The sequence below is a fragment of the Alligator sinensis genome, unplaced genomic scaffold (genome assembly GCF_000455745.1).
Source record: "Alligator sinensis unplaced genomic scaffold, ASM45574v1 scaffold166_1, whole genome shotgun sequence".
In the NCBI taxonomy this organism is placed as follows: Eukaryota; Metazoa; Chordata; order Crocodylia; family Alligatoridae; genus Alligator; species Alligator sinensis.
The window spans coordinates 228,676-244,954 of record NW_005842098.1 but is presented as its reverse complement, the minus strand read 5'-3'; the positions used below and the strand labels follow the sequence as shown (position 1 = coordinate 244,954).

Here is a 16,279-nt window from a genome sequence, read left to right as displayed (position 1 = left end):
CTACTCCGGGATTTCCCTAGATCACAGCTAAGCCAACATCTTGGAGATTGGTTTATCATTTGAAAAAGCCAACAGTCTGTAAGCCATGTCTTTAGCAAAGTCTGAACTTGTGTAATCAATGGTTCTGGCCATCTTGATGCCATGTGATATTGCACCATACCACAGCTTCCACCAAATTTCTATCATGGAGAGATCTGCTATAAGCATCCTGAACTTTGCTGCAGCCAAAGGACTTCCGTTTTTAGGATGGTCTTAACAATTTTGCAAATGATAGTGGAAGCTCACCATATCAAAGTCTGTCCTGAGATGAGAAAGCTTTAAAGTGGGCCACTTCCAGAGTGTTTCTTGGATGCTTTGATTGCCTCTTGGGAACAAGTTGATTTTTAATATCTTCCACAGCAACATGCCTGATCAGCTAATTAGTAAAAAAGGAGAAGACTCACATTTCAATCCAGAGTGAAGAGGCCACCCACACAGCAAAAATTTCATAGCAAGGGGCCAACCCAGAACACAGAACTTCACATCAGCAGTTCTGGTCTCTGTTTCCACAGCTGAAGCACCATGGAACATCCAATGTCTGGAACATATGGCCACTTCTAGAAACCATGACTGTTCTCAAAGGCATATTTACTAAGAGACCTCAGATCCAGGATGGGGCTGTAGCCATCTGGTTTTTTGTTTGCCAGAAGTAATCTAGGATAAAATCCAGAAGTAACCTAGAATAACATCTTTTCCTCTTCACTAGGTAACACAGACTTAGTGGTGTTCTTTACAACAGATGCTGGAATTTATGTAGAGAGACTGTTCAGCAGCATGAAGAACTGAGTTAGTATACATCAGTGACGGACAAAATATGACCCGCCAGGCAATTTCATCCAGCCCGCGAGTGCCCACCAACTACATGTACCCCACCCCATCCTTCCGCCCACAAGGGTGGGAGTGAGAAGCCCAGATATACACACACACCCCTGCCCAACATACCCTATTACGCCTCTCTCCCACCCTTGTGCACAGAAGGGCTTGGGCCAGCCATCATGCAGCTTCTGGGTGGGGCTGCTGCTGCCACTGCTGCAGCCACCAGGGGACCTGCTCTGCTTCCCCAGTGTCCCACTTGCTTTGGGCACCAGGTAGGGAAGCAGCAGGGGTGGGGGGAGCTGCAGCTGGGCGGGAACAGAGAGCATGGGGCTGGCGGGAGCATAGAGCTCGGGTGGACAGGATGCGGGTGTGTGGAGACACCCCCCCGTGGCGCACAGCAGCACCAGGCAGGGGCGCTTGTGCCCAGCATAGGTGCTGCCGCCAGCAACGTGCAGCTCAGTTCAGCGCTACACATCAGGATGAGAAGTGCAGTCAGGCCAGCCTGCTTCTATCGTGCAGGGCTTCCCACGGTGCAGGTGCAGTTCCTGCACTCACATAGCACTGGGGGAAGCCCTGCATGATAGAGGCAGCTGCCTTCACTACTCCCTGCCGTGCAGGTCCTGGGACTCCATGGGAAGCAGGGAATGAGGCTTCTCTCCATTCATGGCAGAGTCCCGGGACCTGCATAGTAGGGAGCGGTAAAGGCAGCTAGCTCCATTGCGCAGGGCTTTCCCCGGTGGTGCATGAGTACAGGAGCTGCACATGCACTGCGAGCAGCCCTATGCAATAGAGGTGGGCCAGCCCAGCTGCACTCCTCACCACTACGTGCATTGCTGGCCAGAGCCACACGCCACCGGCGGCAGCACCTGCACTGGGCATGAGCACCCCGAGCATCCCCCACCTCCTGCTGCTGCCACTAACAGGAACTGTGCACTATGAAGGTGGAGTGTGGGGGTCCTCACACCCCCCAACCCTTCGTCTCCCCAAAAACCCCACACACCCACACCGTACCCCCACAATTCCTCCCCACATTACACACACCCTGCAACATACCCTATTGCCCCCCATACACAATGACACCCCTCAAGCCCCCACACACACACCCCACCATACACCCCCACACAATATACAAAAGTAAGACTTTATTTTTTAGTTATTATGCAATCACCTCTATATACACTATGCAAACACAAATCATGACAAAAATATTTTTTGTAATAAAATTAAAATATTTTATAGTAGGTGTTTGACTTTTAGTATATGATTTGGTTTTTTTCTGGTTCCAAGATGGCAATCCTCACCTCCCAAAAGAAGCGTTTCCAGAGGGCAAGGGCAGGGACTTCTGGTGGCAAAGGCAGAGGGCAGCCAGGGGGCAGAGCACCTGTCAAGGGGTGGGGCTACCCTTGCAGCCCTCAGCAGTTCACCAAAACTCATTAAGCAGCTCTCCAGCCAAAATAATTGCCTGCCCCGGTATACATTCTTGAAAGGTCAAAACGTAGTGGAAGTTTTCTAAACCAGCTTCAACAGCCATCTTAGAGAAAAGCATTTGCCTAAGTATCTTTGGGAACAGAGGGCCCACAGGGAGCACCCGAGTACTTCCACCTCAATTTTGTTCAAGTGCCTGTAAAGAAAAGCCACATATGCTCTATGTGGTTAGGGACACCAGGGACCCTTTGGCTTCTGCAGCATGAAAAGCAGAGCGCTAATTGGAAAGAGTTCCTGAAATCTTGAGTTAAACAAAAGTGGCTGTGCTTCCATTAGAAAGGTATTCTTCTCCTAAAAACTCTTCTCTTCACTTTCTTAAGATATGATTTTTTTAAAGGTGATTTTTCTGCCTCAGACTCATGCAAAGCTAACTCAAACAGCTTTGCACTTTGTTTTATTCTTTCAAGTTTGTATCCTCCTCCACCCACTTCTATCCCCTCTTTTTTTTTTTTTTTTTTTTTTTTTTTTAAGCAAGAGTCCATATATTTAACGTTTAAAATTAGCTACTGGCACTTTCTAACATTCCTTTAGGAAAGCTGAGAATGAATTGTGTTGCCAAATCTTTCTGACATAGTTTGTAAATAGTCTGTCCAGCTGCATAACTAAAACATGAATCATGCATAAAGAGCAAGGGAAAAATGGCTGCGACAAAAAGAATAAAGTTAATAAATCAAGAACTGTCTCCCTCTCTCACATAGCCCACTGCAGCCAATAAAAAAAATGTGTGTGTGTGTGTGTATGTATGAATGTATGCATGTATATTACACACATATACACATGCACAAGCGCATGCAAAGATTGGTATTTCAATGCCAGAGAAATCTATACAACCACAAAATGTCCCATGCATGATACTCCTTCATAATCCCATTGCAGCAGTCATGCCACAGAAATTTAACAAGGTGTTCAAAACTGTGTAATTACCAGAGATGCACTAGTATGGCATGGGTTGGGTAAAGGGAAGATCAGCCCAGCAGAGGATTGTAAACCACACAAACAGCATTCAAACTCTGTTTTATAAAAGAAGGGTTACAAAATTCTGTTTATAACTGTGCCAAGGGTTGCTAAATGTTTAACAGGTAGTGTTAAACCTGGAAAACAATATTGGTGTCTGCAGAAGGGGTGTGCAAAGCAGGTCCTATTCGATTCGGATTTGGATTCAGCCTGAATCAGGGACAGCGATTCGATTTGTTGATTCGGATCACTATCCCCAATTTGATTTGGCCAAATCCGAATCTGAAGGTTCGATGCTGATTCAGAGAATCAGCGATTCAGCCATAGACACAGCTTTAAATGTTTTTTCTACATATCTCAAGGTATCAGCATGGCTTGTGAACGCTGTGATGCTGGGGTGCATGGAACGTCCGACAGGAGTGCGGGAGCCCTCCATGTGCTCAGCGGTGAACCCAGAAGTGGACTGAAAGTACTTCTGGTCCACTCCCGGGTCCGCCAGGGAGCACACAGGGGGGGCCCCCTACGCCTCCTCCGGCTCAGTGATTGGCCATGGGGGGATGCCAGGCACCCCCTCAGACCCAGGAGGCACCAGCTGCCTAGCCGGGGGGCCCCCTGCATGCTCCCCAGCGGACGCAGAAGTGAACCTGAAGTGCTTCTGGTCCACTTCCCAGTCTGCTGCCAAGCACACTGGGGACACTCCCATGCTTCTGTGGGACACTCCATGTGCCCCAGCATCGCAGTGTTCCTGAGCCACCTGCTACCTAGAGGTATGTAGAAAAAACATTTAAAGCTGTGTCTATGTCTGAATCGCTGATTCTTTCTGAATCTCTCCGAACTGACTCGGAGGGTTTCAATTCGATTCAGAGAGATTATAGGGTCCCCTGATTCAATTCAGATTCAGAGATATGGCCACCAAATCGGACCAAATCGAATCGGGGCCCGAAGCTTCGCAGAGCCCTAATCTGCAGCTGTGGCCCCACAAACAAGTTACTCATCAGTTATGGGCACTACAGCATATCAGCTGCTCTGAGGTAACTGCCTATATGCATGCTCTTACCCTGTGGTGTGGGAAACCTACCTTGGGGCAGCTTACCCCATTGAGAGTTGATCTGCTTTCATTGACTGTGGAGCAAGAGTTATTGCATAGACAGTAATTGCAGCTCCACACTCTTTACCTCATGGTAGTTTGTTCGTGTGCCCGGACCCAAAGGTATAAAGGTACGCCAGTCTTCTTGCTATTTCTTTAAGTCGTGTACAGAGGAGAGATGACTGCTAGACACTCTCTGGGATGCAGAGATCAACATATTTATGAATGTTATATTTTGGGTTCAATTCCCCCACCTCTGTTACCTGGGTAACTGCTGAAAGAGATGCGACCTGTATAAATCTTCGAATCAGCTATTTTGAAGTCCCAGTGTTTATATATTCTCAGTGTTGCTGCATATGTGAACCAGCTGGAATGAGCAAAGTAGATGTTCTCATAGCCAGGAAGAACCTAGAAAAGAGCAGCAGAACAGTGAGCAAACTTAAGTTGTGTCCCTCTTTGTAATTATACATGCTGAATTCCAGTAGTGATGGGAAACAATTTGTTACAGATAATCTGATGGATTTTTGCAAGGGTTCAATGAATTATCAGATTCCTCTGATTTTGAAATTGTTATTAAAATTATTCACTGAAATTTCTGGGAATAATTCTTGTCCAGTTGACTGTTTCCATACAGTTAGCAATAAGTATTCAAAATTAGTTGGTTTAGTTTTATTGGACCCCTGTGGATATGGTATGTCTCAGTTCCTTGACTGAACAAATACTGCTTGCAATCAAGCTTCCTTCTTGCATGTTCATATTTAAGCACATTCAATATTTTATTTCTCCAGTTCCTTTGAATGAGCTGGTTAAAATACAGAAAACAAAGGCAAGTGAATTCTGTTTAAAAAGTTAAATCTATACAGGCAGAACATCCTTTGGAAGTATTCTCCCAGCAATAATACTCAGCATTCATACCAAAGCTAGTTACAATAAGTAAATGCCTGACTTATCTCCAGCACAAGCTTAGGCTGCTGCTGTGAAGGAAACAGTCTCCAGGTTCCAGCTAGAGACCTGAGAAATCCTAACTGCACTGTCTTTATCTCTGAAGCATCATGTGGTGGCCATAATAAAAAATGGGAGTGCTTATAAAGCTGACGATGCACCCTCTCAACAGACCACCAGTTGGTCAAAATGCATGCCCTTCCCCTCCTTCTCCCCTCACTCTAGCTACACTCTTCCAACTGCTGACCTGCATGGGGAAGGAGACTGCTATTAGATATAAAACCCAGATTTCATGTGTATCCACCACTTTGTAACCAGTGCCCTAGTATCCAAGTGCCTCTCCTGAACAGTAGTGTAAGAGCACGTGTAGATGAAATGGGGGCCCTAAATTGAAGTGGTAGGTTTTTAAAAACACTGCTTCAATTTACGGCTCTTTAAACCCCCCTGTTGTGCACACACCCGAACTTACCTGCCTCTCTGAAGGTGGGGAGGGCGAGCTGCTGGCGGACAAAGCAGTCCCTGGGCTGTGGGGGGTGGGGGCTGGTGCTTCCCTCTGCGGCAGTGGTGCCCTCCCCACCCCAAGTGGCACCTGCCCGCAGACACCTAGGTCAGGTGGTCCCAGGGGGCACCACAGCCAGAGAGGGAAGCACCAGGCCCCTGCACAGCTCAAGCAGGTAGGAAGGCTGCAGGAGGGGGGAGGAAAAAAAAGATCAGGCTCACCATTTTTTTTTTCCTTGGGCGGAGCCTGCCTTCCTGGGCTGCTGCCAGGCTGCCTACATGGGCTTCCTGCAGAGCCCCTGAGCTGCACAGAGCCCGGTGCTTCACTCCACGGCTGTAGGTGCAGCAAACTAAAACTCCTTGGAGGAGTTTTAGTTTGCTGCGCCCAAAGTGATTTAAGGTGCATTATGCTGCAGAATTTGCTACAGTGGCTAGAATTATTGCGCAATACACTGCCGATGTGTGCAAACACTAACACCATTAAAGCAGCACAAAAGCATTTAACCCGCTTTAACCTCACTTCGTCTATGCACGGCCCATGTCACAACCACATGGCCTGGCATATCAGGTTCTACTATGGTAGTGGGTTTCGCTGTGTTGTTATGAAGGGGCCATGTCTGGAAAAAATCTGTCCTTTCCAAGGGCAGCACATAGCAGGGACACAGGTTAAGCAAGTTCCTCAAGAAAAATGAATGCATCAAAATTTGTCCTCTATGTCCACAACACCCAATTGTTTAATTAGGGTTTTGCCATTTTCAGGTATTAAATACAGCGTTATGAAAAATGCAAGCCCAAATACAAGGGCAACAAGAGACAAAAGCAAAAGCTAGAATTCCTTGTACAGAGAACACAGTTTTGCACATATGTAGTTTAAAAAGTGGGGAAGCATGAATGGTGCTTGTATGATTCCCAGCACAATGGGGCCTTGATCCCCAATTGAGACCCTTATGTGCTTCCATTGTATAAATGAGAACGAGAGGGTTATAATAATGTACAGTTACATTGTGTCTTCTCCATTACAATGAGGAATTGTTGTCCTCACCTTGATAAGAGCAGAGCAGTGACCCATGTCCCACTCATATTTCCTATGGTCTCCAGGGTCTGTAATGCATCGTTCCCGTGCTGAATATGTAAATAATGAAGGGATGAGGTCCAACAGATCACCAACTGCGTTTAGGAAGTGGACATCAAAGATGCTCAGTGGCTAGGTAGGGGCAAAAAGAGAACACAAAGCTCTTGCTTTCAGATGGAGAAGTGACAAAGTGATCTCAGCTGTTAATATCAGTTATTTTCATTTTCATCTGCAAAAGCACTCATGAAGTTGTTCCTTTTACAACTGATATTTACTCACGTAAGCTCAGATATACCTTGTGGATCTGGGCTACAGTGCTTTTTCAATGGCACTACATATAGCATAAGTAACACTGAGAGAGAGAAAAGAAAAGGAGAAGTTAACAAGAATTTTTAAAGCCTATTATAGCTGTACAGGTAGACGCTGTTCAGAGGCAGAAGGTGCTGTACTACTAGGTTTGAACACTTTAATCTAAATGCCTCTGAATACTCTTATTAATAAATAACCCAGATGAACATGTTGGGTCTCTCACAGGCAATCCTAAGGAATTAGGTTAGTTAACAACATTAATCAATATGAACAATAGCTGCTCAGACTGGTAAATGGAGGGAATCCATCAAACACATAGCTAAAGACTTTCAAAAATACAACTATGGCTTTAGAGAGCCAAGATTATCTAGTTTACAACTACTTTGTAATTTATCCCTTGGAATATTCCCTTATCCTGTCTCTACCAAAATAACCATTAAACAAAAGTCTAATATTAAATCCACTCTACAGTGGAGTCATTTTCTGAAACTTCCCTACTCCTGTTAGTCTAGGCAAGACTTAACAGGATGACAGAATGCATGTTGCTGAGTGATAAGACTGATTAAATTTATGGTCAAAACTCAAAAGCAACCATAGAACATCTATAAAAGTCACTGTTTCTGTCTAGGAAGCTGGCCGCCCCTGGGAGAGGACGGCAGGGACAGGTGGAAGAGAAGACTGAAATTCTCTCTGCTGCTCTCTGTTTTTACTCAGAAGTCAAACAGGGAAATGTGTTGCCCACCAGCTATTCAGACAGTTCTGCTTTTGCGGTAGCCAGAAATAATATATTTTGTGAACTTTTTTACCCAGAGTTCCACCAGAAGACAAAGCTTCCCCACTCAGCCAGGATGGGCTGTTGTGTAGAGGAAAGGCAAGACAAGCTTTGTCATATATTGTATTGCTTTATATTCCCTTACATTTTTGTTGTAAGGGAAATGGCAGGGAAGATGCCTTTAGTCTATAAAGAATTAAAAGGCTCAAGTGCTCTGGTTTTACATTTTTTCAAACAGCTCAGTAATGTGGGCCATCCAGAACAAGGGTCCAGACATCTGTTATCACCTGGGAATCTGTATACTCAGGTGTAGCTTCTAGATTAAATTCATACATAAAACAGTTCCTAAAAATAATTAAGGGCTGAATTAAACCAATTCTGTATAGAATATACTAGGTGCAAGGGAAAGATGGTGGGTATTTCCCAGTGTCCATTGTATTAAAAAAAAAACAAAGACATCCAGAACGAAATCATTGTCAGAAGCAAGCAAAATAGTCTCTGTCCTTTTAGCTAAACTTATTCTCACCCCCTCCTTCCTGCCCCCTCACCCCCACTTAAAACCTTCCTAAGCATTTTAAAACCTGAATTATAAAAGTAAACCTGAAACCACATGTTACTGCCACAGTGTTGGGAGCTAACAAAAGTTGAGAAGGTCCTCACAATAGTAAATGTAACATCACTAGATGGCAAACTGAAATAATATATTTGCATATGTTTATACTCTTCATATGAGATTAGAGACTCCAGCTTCCAAAGTCCCTTGTCTCCTAAGGAGGACAGTGAGATATGTCTAATCATGTACTAGGCCATGTCCTATTGTCCAGATGTGACTGAGAAATAATCTGAGACAGCAAAGAAAAAGCATAGATATTTCAAGCAGTCAAGTGTCATTTTTAAGAGATTTATCAAAACAAAAGACAGACAAAGGTATAGGTTTACAGCAGTAGTTGATAAGTCAGAGACTGACACACACATGTTAGCTCTGGTAAGCACTAACACAAAATTGCAGTACTAACCATATGCCAAATAAACAGATGGGCAAAAGCAAAGGTGTTCTGCTCTCAGTACAAACATATGAAATCTAAACATAGGAGGTGCTGCCCAAAGCTAGACGTGTGAAAGGCAGAGGAGTGGAAAAGGAACCACAACATCTGCTCCAGACCAATATGAGAATAGGAATATTCACAGGGTGTATGAAAATCCACTGAAACCCAGAGAAGGTCACTATTAGAATACCAGATTGTATCAGTCAGTTTTATTAATTTTAAGTTAGGATGTATTAAAATGTGCCTTTTTAATATTTCCTATGTTGTTGATGCATATGCTTTTGTTCTGATCGCAAAAGGATGGTGACAAGTGACCCACTTATAAGGGAAGCACAGCTTAGTATTGTATACATGAGCAAGTGATAGTGAAGTTGCAAACACCGCTGCTGACTGATTCAGCACAAAACCTGAAAGTTTCCACATTAATTGAGTAGCCAACATTAAGTTGCCTGGGCCTCCCCACCCCTGCCCAACACCATGCGCTGCCCCTGGGGCAAGCCAGTCCCTTCCTGGCTGGCATCAAGTGTCCTGCCAGCTGCAGGCGCCTGCTGAAAGCAGAAGCAGTGAGGGACCCAATCCTGCTTTCAGCAGAGCCTGCCCCATAGCCGAGGGGCAAGCAATTTTATCACTGGATTCAATGGGAGAAAGTTAGGCCAGCTCTGAACAGTCCTGAAAATCCTTTGTGGAAATTTCCAGGTTTTGTGGTGAATCAGTCAGCAGTGGTGTTTGCAACCTCATGCCACTCACAGGGGACAGATAGTGTATAAATTGAGGCTGAATTTTGAGAGACAAAAATTGGGCTTCAAAACTTGACTTATACACTGTGAAATACGGTAATTGTAGAAAAGGAAGCATCACAAGCAGACTCCTCCAACCTGCCTAAGGCCATCTATAAAAATGGGCATGATATATTTTAAGATTACCCTAAAGCCCACACCCATCAAATACATACACTAAGAATCCCCAACAGCCATTCAACCCCACCCCTCAAACTTCTGAGTAAAATAATCCCACCTTTACTCACCTACCTGCCTAGTGTTTGGGACTCACCAGGGCTTTGTAGGCTACAATCACAGGAAATCCACCAGCAGCAATCCCACAATTCCCTGTTTCTTACTTCTAGCTCTTCTATAGCTCACTTCCTGTCTCTACTCTCTGTAATTAGAGTCAAGCAGGGACAGAGAGAGAACCACCTGCAGACTGGCTCCCTTGACAGCTAAAAACCACTACAGTATGAACAGCTTAGATACAAGCTACAAGGTAAGATTGGGATGGGCACGTCTCATACAACCCAAGCTGGTGGAAGGGAATCCTCAGGTTTGAGCACAAGCCTCAACGAAGGTATAACTTGTTTTCAGCTGATTCTGGTTTGCTTAGTCACTAACATCTGGTCTTCCAATACCAATCTGTTTACTGCAGTAATACCTTGAAAGTGGAAAATTTATTGGTATTGCAAGCAGCTAAAGGTCAGGAGTTTGGTTTGAATGCTTGTTATAGAGATGGAAGTCTTCATAAGATGCTCTCAACAGTTCTGGTGTAAAGGGGTGCCTCTCTTTCCTTTAGTGTCCTTACTCCCTTCCAGTAAAGGCCAAAGCACATTCTAAAATATATATCCTTTTTCAACATTATTGTTTTTAACCTTGTCATCCACTGCTTCCCAACTTGATGAGGCTAAGATACAAAGTCAATGCCAGACACTCAAGTTCTTCCTTTTACACTGTGAAATTAATTGAACAGCCCCTCAGCTGTTGTAAATCACTGTATTTTTACTGGAGTTCATGGAGCTGTACTGGTTCACATGCTAATGAATTTGACTTTTGTAAAGATCCTTCCCAGGGAAAACTCCACTATGAACTATAAAAAAGATTCCACTACCATAATGCTGCCAGGCATGCACTGAAATGGAAGACTAATTTAAAAAAAAAAAGCCACACTAAAATTACAAAATCTGTACCCCCAAAACCAAAGGTTGCTAAGAGAGGTCTTTATTTTAGTAACGTAGCTTTAATTTTAGTAAATTAGCTATAGTAAAGCCTTAGTAAATTTCCAGCTTGCTTGCTTACTACACTACTGGTAGTTTCAACACCCAGAGAGTTTCTGACCCAAAAGCCATCACAGAATGCTGCAAAGGCAGGTTTTTCCACCTCATCCCTTTCCATATACATGCATGTAACAAGCTCTCTCATGCCAACTGGCTTCCAAGAGAGTAGGCTTCCTAATTTACAGTTTTAATAAACACTTATCTGATCTGCACCATTTGTTAATAGTAATCATATTAAGCCTTCGTTAATGTTGCTAGAAGTTTCATAAGGTGAATAGGTTAAGAGGAGGCATTTACCTTTAAATACTTTTTTTTTTTTTTTTACTCTGAATTTTCTTCTCATTCACACTTCTCCCCCAAAAGTGCTTGCAGAGAATGTCACCAGGCTTACCGTTTGTTTGTGGCGTTTAGCCCATTCTAGGGCTCCCAGGTATAGTCCATCCAGCTGTGCAGTAATGTAGCCAGCATGTCTCCAGAAGGGATCACCCTTTTTTTTCTTAATTTGCTGTCTTGTCCAGTTATTCTGTTTCCTGTCAAGCCAAAGGATTTTTTTGTTTATTTTTTTCAGGATGCTCTTAGATTTGCTCTGCATTAGGGTGGTGTTATAATTTCAATGTGCTAAATCTAAGGAGTGTTATGTGGTATTAAAGTTAGCACATGCTGTAAGCAGCCACGTGTTAAGGGTTAATACCCTCTTTAACATGCACAGCACTGACTTGATGTAACAAGAGCTGCCTAACACCAGCTGGAGATAATTTTTGTCTAAAGAGATGTAACTTTGAGACTGCTCAGAGAGCATCTAACTCGTCTTTTCCTGCCTAAATGTACAGACACTCCCATCTTGAGAGCTTTTAACATATGGGAAAGGTAATATCCAACAACACCCTTACAAATACAATACTTGAAAGAGCACACCAACAGAGTGGGTATGACCACGGGCCCAAATCATTGTTATCATTATGAGACTCTCCCATAGCTCTCTTCTTCCCTTCATCTTCACCTATCCCTAGAGCCACTGACAGGATCAGACCCTGGCTTCTCTTCACTCGGTTCTTCATGCTGACAACATGCAAGGACATAAAACAACTGTGGCTGACCTCCAAAGAATTCCACTGGGGTGGAGCAACATAAGGACCCATATAGCCTGACAATAAGCTTAGTAAGAATACTGGGAGCAGTAGGGTGCCTGGTCACAGGGCTCAGGGATATAGGCTTTCTATACTACAGGACAGCCCAAGAATGGCTTCTGTGAGACAGAGCAGCTCTCACAGCTGTCCTGGATCTAGGCAAAATATTGGTCTCCTATAACGCCACATTTTACTGCCACTCCATTGCATCTCCCCTGGATTAGGTCTACTCTGTTGCATCTCTTTGGAGATTAAGGACATGGCTACATGTGTGCATTTACTGCACAGTAACCGAAATTACTGCGCACTACAGGCAAGCATCTACACACGCATGCCCATACTACACAATAAATAAGGCAACTTATGCTAACTTGAGCGTAAATTTGATACCTGCATCATGCAGGTATCAAATTTACGTCTGATTGGTTACTGTGCAGTAACACACCTATAGATGCCTTACTGGGCAGTAACATTCTGCCAATCTACACATAGTGTTAACGCACTTTAATGCCTGTACGTGTAGACACCAGCCTATTCCTACTTATTGCGCAGTAGATTTAAGCTGGCATAAATATACATGTAGGCATGCCCTCAGTGTAGGATCTCACGCGGAATGTCTGCCCAGGCATGGTGGCCACCCCATATTCTTTTCCAGGAGGAAAGTGAGAATGGAGGTTAAGAGGGTGGTAAGAAAACCCTGAGATCCTTTACTTCTAGTTGTAAGAAGATATCATAAGAGGAGCCCAGAACTCAGAAAAGCATGCCACCTACAAAGCGTTCTGGCACAAAAATGAGCATAAGGCTGAGGTACTGTAAAAGAAAGAAAATAGAAATTGCAGTGGCACACAAATGTAAGGAGAGAAATAAAGCAGGTCATTTGCGGAATCACCCAAGTTAGGGCCTGCTTCTCCTCCTTACATCAGTATAACTCCATTACTAGAACAGAATTATTCCTGATTTGTGCAGGGGCAAAAGAAAGAAGAATCAGGTACTCAGAAGCTAACATAGAACACACTTCACCTCCTAGGACATACCCCACCCACACAAATTTCAGTTGTGGCAAGAAAGGGCAAGCTGAAAAATTGTTTCCTAAGAAGAAACCAGATGGTTCAGTGTGTGGTGTTCACAGCACAAACGTTTCTGAAAATATAGTAAATAAAATTAATCTTGAGGGTTCATTAATATTAAATAAAACCTTGGATAATGCCAGTGTTCAATGGGCGCATCTACACATGTCGTTATGGCAACATTGTTAATGCGCCATCCAAAAGGAAGTACTAAATCATGGCACAGTAACAGCCCATACTGCACCGTACGCACAATGCATGGTTATTTTTAGCAGCTACTTTGCCATACCAACATGCTATACCAGGGGAGCACATTGCTACAGCAGAGTAGCTACTGGTCACATGTAGATGCCCATGGATCCTACGTCACCATAGCACATTACTATGATGATGTAGCATCATGTGTAGAAAAAGCATACCACGTTGGGCACATCTTTTTTGAGGACCACAATGAAAAGAATGAGACAGTCCCTTCTGAAAGCTTGCTGGCAATTCTTATTTGTGTAGTGGCACATGTGTATAAGAAAGCTCTACTACTTGTACAGCATACAACTAAGACAATGAATGACCTAAGGATTCCATCATTCTTCTGTTTCCAAAATGAGTGCAAGAATGCATGAATGGAAGTTCTAATAACTAAGTACCTACCCCATAAACTTCTGAACTCCACTCCGAATTGCAGGACTCTTAATTAGTTCTGGATACAGATTTAAAGCATGATCGCGCATGTGTCTGAAAGAGTAAGTGTAGAAAAAGTTATTTTCTGCAATTTTTCCCACCCCTTTAGCTTCATATATATGAACAGATAAGTCAGCTCTTTCTATACCCCAGTTCGCTCTGCTAACCTCCAAGACAAACCATAATGCAAGAGAAAGAAAGGAACTGTTCAGAGTAAAAATGACATGGCTCAACCTCTGCTCAAACAGTCTTACAATGGAAAAACAGGAGACCAGTGATACTAACCTATCTGGACAATGAAACATCAGTTTAATGTGTATGAGTGCTTGAGCGCATGCTTGTGTGTATGTAGTGCTGCAGTATCTTGAAAGTCCTGGCGTGTTAGTTGAAATATAACATGGGTAATTTACTGGAAATGACGTCATTTACAATCAAGAAAGCAGTGATGTCTTAAGGTGTATTTTGCTGATTTAATAGCTAGTGAGAAACTCAGAGTGCTATCTCACAGAGTTTTACCACTAGTCAAGTTTTTTCTTTTTTTATAAACAGTGTATATTTACAAAGGACAAATGGTCCTGTGTACTTCCGCAGTGCATAGATTGCCAGTAGTCCTACCTTTTTGAGGAGGGGGACTGGAGGTGAATATAGCTAGACAACTTTTATCAACAAATAGTAAGGTCACTGAAAAATGCAATTTTCATGGAAAAAATATATTCATGAATATGATACAAATTCAGAAAATTATTATTTTTTTACAAAAACTAAGGCAGGGATTTTGACAATGTTACATTTCGGCACTTTTAAAACACAAGGTTTTGACTTTTCAGTTTTAAATGATGTTCTCACATCAAATTTGGCCTATTTTATTTTCAAGACTAAAAAGGGTTAAATGAGCTAAAAAAATAAACAGAACATTAGCCAGTAATTCCAGGATAAATTGAGTTTTCTTGAGTCAGTCACAAGAAATACTTGTTTTGTTTTGACATGCCAAAAAATACTGGTTCGATTCATCCCAAACCAATTTTTTTTTCCCAGTTTTTTGGTTCAGACACTGCACCTGAAAAATCGTGCAGCTCTAGCAAAGAATCACAAATGGCAGCCTTGCTGGCTCAAATCAGTATGACTAGGTCACTTATCAGTGCAAAGCTCTCTCCTCATACTGAGAACTATTGCCAATTCTGGCTCTCCTGCAGTTAGGCAGAGAGAAGTCCATCTAGCTGGACTTCCTTCTGTTAAAGCCTGTGATAATCCTTGGTCACTTCTTCATCACAGCCAGAGCCGACCCTAAAGGAGTACAGGGCCCAGGATAAATCAGTCCGTGCAGGGCCCCCTTAACACATCGCAGGGCCATGGTACCCCTGCAAAGAGGTGGCGGGGGGGTCTCCGTGCTTCTTCTGTAGTGCAGGGATGAGCCACCAGCTCCAGGTGGGCCCCACAGGAGGGGCCACAGCCACTCCACTTGGCTCTGTGGGTCCCCACCAAAGCACAGGGCCTAGGGCAGTTGCCCCATTTTACTGTAACCTAGGGACGACTCTGATCACAGCAACGCCAGCTGGGAAGACTTGGGTTGGAAAAACAGTAGGCCTTGTCCCCAAGTCCCCTCAGAGACTGGGATTAAGTTGCATTTAAGGACGAGACTCTTGCTGCTGTTACACTCCCATTTTGATAATTGAGCAATATAAAGAAGGTAAGGACATACTATGGCTCCTGTTCTGAGGACTGCTAGGCTCCCAGTGGAGGTACATGCTGGAGATAAGTAAGGCAAACAGCTGGAGCAGATCTGGAATTCCTCTCACCCCTGGGACAGCAAGGACGCAGTGGCAGAGACAGGTAGGGGAGCAGGGAAGAAGGGAAGGGGAGAGGACCTGCATCTGAGCAAGAAGGGGAAAAGAGGGAGTTTTCAGGAAGTCTGAAGTAAGATATCCCTAATCTAAGAGTGGGAAAACCATGGGATTCCACCACAGAAAGAAGGAACACGTGGGGCATAGCAACTGTTGGGTGAGCTGGGAAGTCTGAAGTACAGCTAGCCCTACAAACTTGATACTAGCACCTCTAAAAAGTAGTTTCTGTTTAACTGTCAACATGGGTTTAGGTGCCTCATTTCAGGCACTCACTTTTGTAAATCTGAGCTAATCATTCTAAGTGTATTTATACTATGTGAGTTCTTGAAAGAGCTCCCAGAGCTATCTCTGAGCCAAGCAATGACAAAAGATTGCATCCCAATCTGAATGGAGTGAGTGAATTATTGACAAGTTTACTAACAGATAGTACCCACCTGCCAAAAGCAATTATAAAATAAATTACTTTCCCCTTCTCCTCCCACTGCCCCTGCACACCTCTTTCACT

General features: G+C 43.7%; 1 protein-coding gene across 1 annotated transcript in view; it reads right to left on the bottom strand.

Moving 5' to 3' along the window:
• Positions 1-16,279, bottom strand: part of PLBD1 (phospholipase B domain containing 1) — a 40,845-nt gene that overhangs the window by 16,207 nt on the left and 8,359 nt on the right. Inside the window, exons 3-6 of the mRNA XM_025204806.1 lie at positions 13,904-13,987; positions 11,453-11,591; positions 6,864-7,025; positions 4,645-4,789 (exon numbers count right to left, since the gene is read on the bottom strand). Coding sequence (XP_025060591.1) covers positions 4,645-4,789; positions 6,864-7,025; positions 11,453-11,591; positions 13,904-13,987 — 530 coding nt within the window. The remainder of the gene's footprint in view (positions 1-4,644; positions 4,790-6,863; positions 7,026-11,452; positions 11,592-13,903; positions 13,988-16,279) is intronic.